The 14,068-nt window shown below is 40.1% G+C and overlaps 1 protein-coding gene across 5 annotated transcripts in view; it reads left to right on the top strand.

Moving 5' to 3' along the window:
* FGFR3 (fibroblast growth factor receptor 3) overlaps nt 1–14,068 on the top strand; it is a 74,252-nt gene that overhangs the window by 14,371 nt on the left and 45,813 nt on the right. For all 5 annotated transcript variants that reach the window (XM_088139436.1, XM_088139435.1, XM_088139434.1 and 2 more), the window contains exon 3: nt 13,089–13,352. In XM_088139436.1, coding sequence (XP_087995562.1) covers nt 13,089–13,352 — 264 coding nt within the window. The remainder of the gene's footprint in view (nt 1–13,088; nt 13,353–14,068) is intronic.

The following is a 14,068-nucleotide window of genomic DNA, read 5'->3' as shown; positions in this document are numbered from 1 at the left end:
AGAGCTAAACCTTAGGTAAACTTAGTTGTTTAATGTGAAAGATAATCTGATTGAACCTGCCTTGTTTTTCTTCATAACTTTGGAGGAAAGGGGATGAACCAAGCCAGGCAGCTAGTTTTCTTTTCTGCAAGTTTAATATGTCCAAATAAGCTCTTCAGAAGTCAAGCGATAAAGTCTGTTTAACTCTGTTTTCTTGTCTTGAAATTGTGCTCTTATTTGGAACACTTCATTAGCGTTGGCATGAACGTAATTTCCTGAGATCTGCTCTTCAGAGAGGTAGGGATCACTGTCACAAGTCCTTTATATCCCAGCAATGTGCAATGGGAGTCATTCACAGTTCACACAGCGCGCATCCAAAGCCTCCCATCTTTGTTTTCCTTTATTGTTCAGGTTTTTTCCCCACTGCTTTTTCAGGATAGAAGAAATGGGGTGGGGATGGAAGGGGAACAGGGCTAGTTCTTCATGTACATCAAAACCCTGTTTGCGGTTATCCTTAGGGAAGCGTTCGGCTTAGAATTACTGGGGGCGGGGAGAGGCATTGCCAGAACGGACAGTTCACGTTTTTATAAGCTCCTTCTGTACAGGAAAAACTATGCAAACCTGTCAAGCGTATAATCAACTTTTAATTTAAAATGTACTTTTCATTTCATACCACCATGACAGCGCAGGGCATGTAGTTACAGGAATTTTAAACATCCAGCAGTCTAACACAACAGCACAAAAGTGGTCGTGAATTCATTAGAGAGAAGGAATCTCATTAGATGCAACTAGAGGCACGCACACGTGGCTTGCGCTAATCACAAATAACGAATCTGCTATGATCTGCCTCCTTACCTACTTCTTTTGCAACTGAAGCCCTCTGATGGATAGGTGCCTTTTTTTAAGCTAGGGCTTGGCAACAGAATGCCACCAGAGGGCACCAATTGACCTCTCAGATTGTAGGTAACATTAAAAACATTTTAAACTCCTAAAAATTGAAAGATACTTTTCACAAGTTCTCTTGGGTTCTCATGTAGATTGTTTTTAAAAGCATTTGTTTTTGTCAGTAATTTTTTTCGGGTGTTCACAACATAATGTGAAGTCACATGATGATGCCTGATGCCTGAAAAAGTTGCTGACATCTCTGTGAAGATATATGCCCACCAAGCATTAGTTGTGTTGGAGAAATACAGGTGGTCCTCATTTAACGACCCCTCGTTCAATGACCATTTGAATTTACGATGGTTTGAGTGAGTGGCAGTTACAACCAGTCCTCATACTTATATCAGTTGCAGCATCCCCATGGTCACATGATCACGATTACATCACAGCATTGTGTGATTGCTGTTTGTGACCTTAGTGATCCGTGTTGATTCACTGAACGAGGGCAACCAGAAATGCCGGAATTTCCATCACTAAGCGGCATGGTCACATGACATCACACTTTAAGACTGCGTCCCTTAGCAATGGAAATTTCGATCCCAATTGCCATCGTTAAGTGAGGGCTATTTGTACCAGTGAACTGGTACCTCAGAATTACTTCAATCCTCTTTCTAAACAAACAGCTTGGAGCTCTACTCCATGGTACAGTAGTCAAGGAAGGGATCCTGGCAGTAGCTAACCTCTGAAAAGTCCAGTGGACATTTCAGTGGAGAAACCCAAAAGCTGAAATGCCATGATAATAACTTAAAATGAGTCAGTGGTTCAATGATTAAATCTCTATATATTCACACGTGTTCTTAGGTGTTGGGCTGGCACTGGGAAGACCCAGGTTTGGGTTTACCCTCAACCACAGAAGCTCCCTAGGTGACTTTCCTTGAGCCCGGCCTACTTCTCAGGGCTGTGTTGTGGGGAAAAATAGGAAGGAAGGCTGTGAACACTACCTTGAGGCCCCTGAACGAAACGTGGAATGTAAATCTAACAAACAAACAGATAAGAATAAGAACAGCAGAAATTATTAAAAGAGCTCTGACAAATATTTCTCCAGTTTGGGCTGAAACAAAATATTCTCAAAATTTGGAGAGAGGTGCTTTCCATTTAAATCACAGAAAATTAATAGGTGGTCCCTTGTTTTTATGTTGGAGATACATATGGATGGGAGCATTGACCCGTTTGGCTTGTAGCGAGCAAGAAGAAGACTCCTACCCTCACTCCCATCCCTCTGCTAAAAAAATACAGGAAACCTCCTCTCTCTTTTTTTTTTAATCAAATGCCTCCTTGTCCCACACAGTATTTTGGCTTATTTATGCAGTATAGGTGGTCTTGATTTAACATCAAGGATAACATTTTCTAAACATAGTGGTCAGTTACACTGAAGTATCTGCTAGGAAAGGGGCACCAGAAGGTGACTGTAGAATATCATTTGAGGTTCTTGAGGAGGTGCCAGTGTGGCAGGAGGTCCGTGTCCTGACCCTTGCAGTCAAATATAGGAAACATGGGTGATACAACACCCTTGGGTGCTCTTCCTAAGATCAACAAGTTTCTAGGAAGAGTGCCATGTGTTGGCTCTCCATAAACACATTACTGTTTAATCAGCTTTTGAATACCAAGTAATATTAGAAAAATGAAGCCTCCCAAATATAATGTTTGTCTCCTTTTCAAAGCTTTACTCATTGGTGGCTTCTAGTCCTGCTGTGTGCAGGGCACAATTTCCAGTTGACATTAGAAAGTCTAGGTTTGTGTGATGGTCCTTCGGCACTTTCAGAAAGCTAGTTAGTCTTTGAGAAAATCCATGACTCGAAATATTTAAAACAACTAAGATAACATTTGTGCTAACTTTTAATTTGCTCCAAAACATATTTCCCTGTTTTAATATTCTTGCATAGTGAAAAAAAGACTTAGTTGTTGGCTTCACTTTTTCTATGATTAAGTTAAATATAAATACATATCAACAATCTAGATTTCTGCATTTTGATTGTGAGAATGAATTTTGACTTACAGTAGCTTATTTTCTGTGCTTGTGGAACAAGAAATACACTATCAGGTAGTGGCTGGTCTCCCATGTTACAGCAACACAGAATGAGCTTTGTAAAGTACGTTGGCAAGGTTCATGCTGTAGGTATATGGCAGGAAATATAATTCTCAGCAGTTTCGATGCTTGGAGGAAAAAAGGCAGAAGTCTCAGAACTTGAGGTCTCAAAACACAGTTTTAATTAGTACAGAAATAGAAGGTTGTTGCATTCTTGTGAAAGGAATGCATCTTCTGCATCTTTACCTAACATACAAAAGGGAACACTGGTACGTTGTGTACTTTCAACTGAGAGCTCCCAAAATGGGCAGCACTGAATGGGAAAGAGGAAAAGAGTTGTGCGGGGGTGGGAGTTGGGGAGTTCTTCTCAAGGCTTGAGTTTACTTTAAGAACACCAAAAAGAACCGTTCAGCTCACTGCTTTATTTGTGTGCCTCATATGTCTTGAAAAACAAGGATTTTTAAAAAATTCATCTTTCCAGCAAATAATGACTGCTATATTGCAATTAGCAAATTTGTAATCTTGCACAGGGCAAGTAGGTTAAGAGGAAAATAAGCATTTGGGCAAGGAGATTTGTGAAATTTTATGGATGATGAATCTGAATATTTAGAGAATGGCATGAAATTTGCAGTCCTGGTGCAAAAATAGCTTCATTTGAGTGGTTACAGTAATAAACTTGAAGACAAGGGATTTGCATTTTGGGCTACGAGCCTTCATTTCTCATGAATGAAATTCAGATCTGCATGGGAAGGAAAAGAGATTTGGACGTGGCTTAGCAGAAACTGTGCCTTGGCAAGGAATGTAGAAGGCAGAGCTGAAATGGAGAACCCAAGAATGGAAAGGAACAGGTCTCTGGGTTAGTCCCTAATCTCCAGCTGGGGTTAGGAAAGACCCTAATTGCAGAACCCTGGGAGCTGTCTCTAGTCCTTGTAGACATGCTTTAGATGTTCTATACTGCAATGTCCATAATGCTTTGTCATTAGCCATATTGGCTGGGATGATGTGGTCTATAACATCTGAGGGGTCCGAGAGAAGTTGCTAGAAGAGCAGGTGGGGTAATTTGGCACAAGCAGCTTCCTGTGAAGCAGCTTTAATGGACTAGAGATTTTCAGTTTCTTCTCCTTTTGTGAACCATTTTTTGACCAAAACTTCAAATGGTGCTGTGGAATTGTGTTGGCACAGTTATCATGAGCCAGGCCAGTACCAAGCCATTTTGGAGTGTGACACCATAAGGATATGCAGATCAACCTAGGTTTTTGATATCAAAATATGCCCCAATAAGGCATCTGCAGTGGAGCAACTGTAGCAAAGTTACAGTTTATGCCTTGCAGGAAAACATACAGGTAGTCCTTGACTTATGACCACAAGAGGGAGCAGGACATTTGTCATTAAGGGGTGTAGTCAGTAAGTGAGGCATCAGGTGACTGCACCTGATTTTATGATTTTTTTTGCCACAGCTGTTAAGTGAATCACCACGATCGTTAAGCAAGACCTCATGGGACCACAACTTGTGACCTTCCTTGCTGACTTCCCCATTGACTTTGCTTGTTGGAAGCTGGTTGGGAAGGTCACAACTGTCAATCAAGTGACTGCAAGACACTGCAACTGTCATAAATGTGTGACGGTTGCCAAGCACCTGAATCACAATCATGTGACTGTGGGATGCTGCAACAATCATAAATGCAAGGACCGGTCATGAGTCACTTTCTTTCAACGCCGTCATAACTTTGAATAGTCATTAAACAAATGGTCGTAAATTGAGGACTACTTCTGTACATATATGAATCTGTGCGCATATGAATTCCCACTACTGCTGGAGGTTGGACAATATTATTTTAGCATTGTTAGAAAAGACAGTAATAACAGTGTCCTATGGATGTTTACACTTCAACCTATAGTCTTGTGAAGTAGGATAGTTGCAGGCTTCTCACTGTATATTTCTGAGGTAGCCTCTGACCCCAGTAAGCACTTGACATGAACTATTTCAGCTGTTTTGTGGCCCTAGGACCAGCAATGCAGGAGCAAGAGGCTTGTTTTGAATTCCCATAGTTCCCCTTGTTTAGCCTGAATGAAATATTTTTAACTATGAGACAGAGGCAGAGGCTTGTTATGAGCACCTTTTCTTTTCTTTCTTTTTTTCCATTTTGTGCTCATGAGGAAGACAGTGACTAACATAGACAAGTTTATGAAGGATACAACAACAACAAAGATCAAAATAATTAAAGCAGTCTTTCACTGAGGACACTGAGAAAGAGCAAGAGAAAGTAGTTGCACAAATTCAAATTATGGATTTGAGGGTGGTTACTAAGAGTGCCATGACTTGCAATACAGGCTGATTGTTCCCTTGAGTGATCAGCAAGCACAAACTCATGTGCTTTGGGCATGGTATGCAAATAGATCGGCCTCTCTCAGCTGGGGTTGGATGAGAGGTCACTGGCGGTTCCACAAGAGATTGTGATTGGGAAAAAAATAAACACTGTTTTTGGAACTTCACATGGCATACAACACTAGCATGAAGTTTTTTGGAGTGGGGGTATGCACTGCAACTCAATTGCTGGCTTGCCACATTGCTGTTGCTGTAAACATTGTAAAACATGGATTGTGTAACTTAGAAGTGAATTATATTGTGAAGTTTTTTGTTTGTTTGTTTGTTTGTATTTCTTGCCATTTTTATGCAGGGGTTCCCTGAGGCCTGAATGCTATTTCAGGGGTTCCTCCAAGGCAAAAAGGTTGAGAAAGGCTCAAATGGATAATCAGCTAGGAAAAGAAATATTTTTTCAGCAAAGCTGAATGTGAAGATGAATAGGCAAGATAAAAGAGATGACTAAAATTCCCTTAGAAGAGCTCTTAAGCCTATGCTAAAAACAGGCCAAGAGTGCAAGCATTTGTCCATATAATCTCTAGGAATTGAAAACAATCCAATGGCACCAAATAACCCTGCTCAGTTTTGAATTTTTGTAATTACCCTACTTCAGACACATTATGCGAAGACCTAGCTCTCTGGAAAAGGCTCTAATGCTGGGAAAGGTGGAAGGAAAGAGAAGAGGACCACCAGCAGCAAGGTGGATGGACTCAGTTACAGTGGTGACCATGGTGTGAGAGAGAAGGCACGCTTCTGGGGTCCCAGTAGATGGCATTGCTTCAGGCTAACCCTGCCTGATCCGAATCAGCTGGGCAGATACTATGGGAGACAGGCAGTCCTTCCAGTAACCGATCTCTGTTGCCATGTAGGTAATGGCCAGCACCTTGAATCGCCCTGGACGCAAACTGCAAAGCCTTCCCCTCAGAGCTTTCTTCTTCCCCGTTAGGTTGGGACTCTCATGCTTCAGTTTCATATGTGGGACATGGTGCATATTGTCAGTATGTGGAACATTTGTATCAAATATATTTGTGTGAAGCGATTATGGATGAGTTGTGGACCTCTTTACATTTTGCCTGCATGTTCATATTTGTATATCTGGGAAACACCATGCATCATAGATATGCATCAGGCACATTTCATCAGAGCATTTCTATAAGTGAGAAGCCCTGCCTGTAGAATAGCTGCCTTCCATTACAACGTACAAGACTGAAAAAAAGTGTCTACAGTCTGTGTGGCATGGAACTAAAGATGGATTTCTTAAATTGTTATTTGCTTGGTTTTTGAAACATAAACATACATTGCAAATATTTCAGACTCTCGTCTTAAACCAGAAATACTTTTATTATAGAAAATGATCTTCAATCAAAGAGTTAAATCAACCAAGAAGAGCTAAACCGAATGTAGCGTTTTTAATTCACTGTTGCATGTATGGTCTAATGGCAGAGCCATCCTTTTGTGCAACTCAAAGTGCATTGAGGCAGACATGAGCACTGCAAGTTATTTGTTATGTGGACATTGGCACTATGTAACTGCTTGAGTGGAAAGCCAAAATTGCATGGAAAAAAGGAATATTGGAAGGGGGAGAGAAAGGGGCATACGAATCAGTCTCCATTTCTCAGTGGCTGGGTTTTCATACAGTACTAGGCTAAAGCCAAGTTCTTGAATTTATGGCTCAGTGTCTTATTCAACCAGCTTATAGTTCTCTATGTTGTGCAAATCAAAGCAACTGGATTACTTTATTAACTGTGGTTCAGTTAACCACGAATTAGTGTGTTGTGTGAACAAAGCCATTGAAATTGAAATGTTATTGCTGATAAATAGATGCTGAATCCTTACAAGATGGAGAGGCACCAGGGAGAGTTTATGTTTGATCCTTCCAAGACTTTGGTTCCTCAGGTTTTAAACAGCTTTCTTTCTTTCTTTCTTTCTTTCTTTCTTTCTTTCTTTCTTTCTTTCTTTCTTTCTTTCTTTCTTTCTTTCTTTCTTTCTTTCTTTCTTTCTCAAACACTGGAATGTATGTGTTTTAGCTCGCCTTGAAATGATTTATCTCCCCACTTTATCATGGTTTTTGATAGCACCAAGCTTTGGACTCAATAGTTATTTACCAAGAGATAATCATTGGGAGTTCAAGGCAAAAGGATATCTCAGGGTAAACAAGGCATTTCTAAAAAGACAAGAAATTGGAAATCTCTGGTCCTGGAAATTGAGGTTGAGCAAAAGAAAGACTCAGAAGATATGGTCTAAGAAATACCTCAAGGTGTAGCTCACCATAGAGGTAAAATCCATGAAAATGTGTGCTTGCAAACACACACACACACCAGCTGGTACTTGGATTCAGCTTTATTTATTCAGCTTTATTCTTTATTATTCAGTCCAGAATAAAGGATACAACTTTGAAGCTGTACATATGATGGCATGGCACCAAGGAATGAAAGCAGAGGTATGTGGCATTCAGATCCAAAATGAGAAAGGTGCCACAGATCCAGTGATGGTGCCTTCACTTTACCTGTGAGCTGTAATTTGAAGAAACCTCACCTTTTTTTTTAGTCTTGCATGGTGCAATCATGTGAAACCAGGAAAAAGTGTTACTTTTTCAAGGCACAGCTGATAGGTATCTCTCAATGAGCTTTTGGCTATTTATTTATTTACATGATAATCTTAGAAACATAGAATGCAATGGAAGTGATCTTGGAGATAATCTGGTCTGATCCTGGTCCAGGTGAAGGAATCCACTAGTACAGCCCAGCTTCTGTTTTAGCATCTCCAGAGAAGGCTTTTAAATCAACAGTTGGAACTGACGGATGGAACAATTCAAAAGCTATGCCACAAAGGCCAGTGGCTACCAGTAGACAAACTGCAATGGAACACAATATCATGCTCTAACTAGTTGTTGAAAAGATTCTGGATTGGCTTCTTTACAGAAGCTTTCACAAACTCACCAGCCGTGTAATGACCTAGTGGCCTTTGCACATCTTGAAGCTTCACTAGAAGAAATTTAATTTCATTAATTTGAGTAAGTAGTTTAATCAGCAGTTGAAAGCTCTAAGTAAGCCTAATTTTACACTTTGGAAAAGTGCCTGCTTTCACTCAGACCAAATGGAAAGCTCCCTAGTCAGTTCCCATTAACAACTATGAGAAAATCACTGTCAGTTATTTATTTTCCCAGTACAGTGGGAACAGTAGGGAACATGATTCTAGTGAATGAAGTATGCACATTTTCAGGAAAACAGGTACAAGAGGTTTGGAGCCAGAATCACTTAAAAGTGCCAGTATTTTGTTTTGTTTATACATTAGATATGAATAGAAGAGAATACAGTATATGCAGTCGAACTGTGGAGTCCTTGGTGCTCTCTGAGCTTGGTTGTTTGCTTGCAAATGTTTCATTGCCCAACTAGGTAACATCATCAGTGTTAGTGAGTGAGTATGTTAGATATCTTTTACAAGCACAGTGGCCTCTCCTGTGTGGATAAACCCTCCCAATTTCAGATAGATAAATCATGGGATTTTAGTGTAAAGGGAGTTTTAACAATTTGAGGATAGTAAAAACAGATTAATTAAGCCCCAGAGTGGGCAAAGTTGGTGAATCTCTGAGCAGAGAGTAGATTAGGCATCCTTCTCCAACTGTCCTTGCAAAAATGAATGGATTTACATACTGAGTCCCATGAGTTGCAAGCAAAGTCTCGTTATTTCCAGTGACATTTCTCAAGATAAAGGAAGAGGAGATAGGCGTGATAGAACAATCCAGAGCACTTAAATAATTCAGAGAAATGGGTGCAGTGTCAAAGAGTTGCCAGCAAACTGTCATGGACATGGTTGTTCCTTTATTGCAAGGAAAAAGGTGGGTGGAGTTATTATTTGGCTTAGTGGGTCCAGAGGTGGGTTGACAAATTTGCAGATGATTTTCAGCATATTTCATATTTCATGCATGCTCCATCTCATCTAAGTAGGCTGCATACGTTTCAGCTGGTAAGGCCAGTTAAGCTCATGTAGCAATTTCTGCACATCTTGGCTTCCTTTGCCTGGATGAGTCTTAAGCAGAAGTGGTGGCAATCTCTTTTAAAGAGGCACTGAACAGTCCAGTTCTGAAGAAAGTAAGATACCAAAAGTCAGTTATCAATGTCCCCTTCCTGGACCAAGACATGATCATTAACTGTACTCACTTCTGAACAAACTGGATTCTCCAGATTTATTTATTCTCTTGGATTTCTCTGTGGCACTCAGGGCTACCAGCCATTATGGTTTTCTGAATTGGCAGTGCAAGGTCTGCACTATTGTGGTTCTCCTCCTACCTGGATGACTGATTCTAGAAGGGAATATAGGGAGGATATTGACTTATGGTGGTTAAGATTCAGATGCTTAACCCCCTCTAAGCTTTTCAGCATATACAGTATATGAGACCATTGGGAGCGATTCTCCAAAGATTCCAGTCAAGATGTCACCATTATGCAGATGATACCCAGCTTTATTTGTTTGTGCAATGAGGGAGCTGATGTTCTTATGGACTGATGTTTATCATATTTTGGAGAGGGTTCATTCCCCCAAAAGAGATGTAAGGAACTTGTGCCTCCAGGTATTGCTGAGTACTTGTAGCTCCCCACATCTTTCCCCACTGGTGTTCTTGTTGGAAACAACTGGAAAATATTTCCCAACCAATATAGAATGGTGTTCTCGGGTCCATAACTGTCAGTAAGGTTCAGTTAGCTTCATGAGTTGAGAGCAACTTTGATCAGCCTGAACTGATGTGCCAACCACTCCTCTACCTGAAGAGAGATGATCTTGCAATTGTTACTTATGTTCTGATAATATCCATTTAGTGTATCGTATATGGGGCTGCCTTTGAAAACCAGAAACTTCTGGTAACTCAAAACTGCTCAGGTGGAGGTCAAATAGAAATTGACCAATACAGTCAACGAAACTAGCCCATCTCTGGACACATTTGAATAGCTGTTTTTAAACTTTAAAGTAATAACTGACTGAGGACCAGACAGTTAAATCTAGGTTCAGTCCTGGTAAATAAAAAATAAGTTAAAAGATAATGCTTAAAATTCAGTCCATCAGTATCTCTCAGGTAGACAGTAGCTGTTAATCCATTTTGACAGCTGTCAGACAAAATGAAGCTTCTTTACTAGAGTCCTGGTCCTTAAGAAGGAAATTTGAGATTATATCATAACAGAAGTTATGATGTATTTGAAGGGGCCTGTATAGAAGACCTAGGCATAGAAAGTTTTTCATATTTTAAATCTCATGACTGGTTTCTCTTTGCTTTCATTTCACTTTTATTATGTACTGCTGTTGATTTTAGATTCAGTATTTCTTGTACATAGACATGTATAGAAACTATCTTAGACACTCAAGTTACTATGAGATTGCATGTTTTTGGAATGGAAGGAAATGATGGAAAGCTGGAAAAATACAAGGCCAAGATTTTAAGGGCCTTTATGCTTCTTAAAAGTTCTCTTTTACTTGCTGTGGAAAAAATACAGGCTATCTGTGCATTGAAACTGATGTTGGTTTTCAGTAGTTATGTACTGGAGAGTAAGTTTCACACTGAAACTAGGACAGTTGTAGTTGGAATGACAATTAATGTGCAGAGAGTATAATCCCAGTTGGAAGCTGGTTTTTGAATGGAGTAAAGCCCCTAGCTCTTTTTCTCTCCCGACCCCCTTTTCCTGGTTTGGCCCAAGATATTGGCTCTGGGCTGTGGTGGCTTCCGTTTTAATTAGCTTGCCAAGCAAAAGTTCGGTTATTGTGTCCTTTTGTTGAATTATCCAAAGGTTGTTCTTTTTCATAATGAAGCTTTTGGGACTCCAGGATCCTGCACTGAGATATTGGATGCCAGCTGTCTGTCTTAAGTGAAGATTTAATCTAAGAGGTGACAAAAGGGCAGGGAAACACATAAGAATTGAGAACATTTATCTGCAGAATTGCTAACTGAAGGGAGAAGAGTTGGGATGAAAATGACCCTTCACAAAGTGACATATAGCAAACAGCGTGTTAATCATGTTTTGAGTACTGAAAAATTAAGGAGGGATGGTGGACACTAAATCTTGTCTCAAACTATTATGTAAGGCTTCCAGTGCTTGCTTTTGAAATGAAGTTTAAGAACAATAGCGTCTTTTTAATGTGGCTCAGACCATGGTCAGCAACACAAAGGTGCCCCTTTAGCTCTCTCTTTGGAGCTGTCATGTCACTCCACCACAGGCACAACGCGAGAGAAAAACTTCCAACAGATGTTTTAAAATTAAAATTTATTGTAGCACATGCTTTCTTAATGGCACATGCTTTTTTAATGGCATCAGCGAACATTGGGGTTCTCCCACACAGTTGGTCAATGTGCTCAGGTATGAGGGAAAATGGCAACAGTGTGACAGCAGGCTTCACTCTTGCCTCATACTTTCCCATGGATATCTGCAGCAGGTCCATGCACTTTGAGACCTGGAAGGAAGGGAAATGAAGGCAGAACTCCCCACACTTCCCTCCCCTTGTGACAGTCCACTGATTGCTTGGAAGAGTGCCAGTGACTTTTGAAGAGACCTTTAGAGAATGCTCCTTGTGAAATAAGACTTGTATCCCTATGACTCTTAAGAAAGCACCAATGAAATTATAAGCATTCATATCTGAGGTTTGGCCAACCTACTACTAACATGGGGTGTGCAGAGAACACAGAACGCTTTAGGAGCCAAAACTGGAGCTCCAGAAGGAGGATGAACTCCTTCAGTCACTCTGGCTGAAGTCTGATCCAAACCAATTTGTTCTGTTATGGGGTAGCATGGAAGATTAGCATGGGAAAATACATAGCTTCCTTGTTTTCAGAAGAATACAGTGAATTTACAGGCAACCTATAATCTCATGAGAGAGCAATTTATTGTCCTCAGTGCAAAGATTTTCAAACAGGTTATATATTGTTCTTCCATTGTTTCAATTTCATTGAAACTGGTGGAAAGATTTTTGAACTAAGTAGCTTGGAAAAACTTATTGTAAGAGACAGGATCATGTGTCTAGAAGTAGAATTTCAGAAAGCGATGAATGAAAAAAATCACACGAGGTCACCTTCTTCTAACTGAAACAGTTATGCCATTTAGCATATTGCCATTTGGATGTCAGACAGAGGCTCTTCCCAATCCTATGACTTCTAGCTTGGTAGCTATGAAATTCTTGGTAAATTTGATGGACTGCAGGATTTGTGAAATGCATGCGTAAGAGGCAATTCTTTAATTATGGGGAGAAAATGGGAATCCTATTTCTTATGATGCACATGTTCCATAGATCAACCCTGGAATGGAAAAGCAATTTATAGTAGAGAAGATAGGAAGAAACGGCTGGAGGAACAAGGAAGGGGGGGATAGAGAAGGTAGGCAATTTTAGGAAGTAGATTGAGAAGATGGAAGGGAGGTGGAGTGTATACAGCTTGGCTAACAAGAGCTTTAAAAATCCAGATAAGAATTAAAGTGAGAGGCATAATGAGCAGATGCGATGATAAAGTGGAGATAAGCAATCACAGGCTAGGAGATGGAAAATAGTAGTAAGCTAAAAAGAAAACTGAAAAATCACTTGGAATGATGCTCACCCACATACTTACCTTTATCCCATTACATGATTGGATCATCATGGAGAAAATCTGTCTATGTGGTTGCTAAGAATCGACACGGACTTCATGGTGCATAATCAATCAGTCAGTGCTCTTATGGTGGTACACAATCAATGCTCCTATATATTCTGACTAATATATTCCAGATGCTCAAGAACCTGATTATCTTTCTTGAAATATATTTCTCATAGATGATTTAAGAAGTGAAATGGGTTTCCTCGAAGAGTTGGTGGTTGGAAGTGGCGATACAGTTGAACTTCAGTGCAATACTCCAGGCTCGTCTGCATCTCTCCTCTGGTATAAAGATGGTGTTGGGATTTCACCTACCAATCAGACTCATATTGGTCAAAAACTGTTGAGGATTATAAATGTGTCCTATGATGATTCAGGCCTATACAGCTGTAAAATGAGGCACTCAGTGGAAATGTTTAGGAACTTTACAGTCCGAGTGACAGGTGAGTCAGTTCTTTCATTCTTATGTCTCCTTATTTTTGTCATCTGATTGCCACAAATGTTTGAATTCCACCTCGGATTTTAGTGAAAGTTTACCTTCAACAAGGGATAAGATGATCCTTAGAATGGTTTTCAATATCCGGGGGAGGGGGGGAGTATTGAATTGGATCTTTGATGTTGTGGTCTTTCAGTTGAGCATTTGGTTTCACTCATGTTCCAACTTGGTATTGAAACAACATGTCTTTGACTGCCAGGGTGGTCTATGTGAAAGACCATTCAGTCTAGCTAACTAATTAACATTTCACATGTCCTGTGCTGGACAGTCTTCTCCTTGGCAAGATTCAGTATTTTGCCATCTATGTTAGTAGAAGGGAGATACAATAACATCTGAATACAGGATCCGTTATGCCTATGCCAGCTGGGGGATACTGAGCCTGTTACGTATGTTCTATTGTGTTGCCCTTTTTATGTTGCTTGACACACAGTTTTAATAACCTCCTTATTGTTAAATTATCCTGGCAGGCCTGATGAGGAGAAAGTGCCTCTTATTGGCGGATGTGTCTGCAAAAATGCACAATTGGTATTGCTTTACAGGGCCAACTGTCTGGGCTTCCGAATCATTAAATATTTACACTTGTTCAATCCTGCTGCATCACAAATAAGATTAACCAGTTTTCTTACATCTTTGTGAATTTTAATCCTTTTATTGTTTCACTTT

Source organism: Python bivittatus, unplaced genomic scaffold (assembly GCF_059951505.1).
Source record: "Python bivittatus isolate LINGU-HERP-01145 unplaced genomic scaffold, Pbiv_v1 ctg000210_np1212, whole genome shotgun sequence".
NCBI classification, from domain to species: domain Eukaryota; kingdom Metazoa; phylum Chordata; class Lepidosauria; order Squamata; family Pythonidae; genus Python; species Python bivittatus.
The sequence above is the reverse complement of the archived record's forward strand: the minus strand, read 5'-3'. Positions and strand labels throughout refer to the sequence as shown.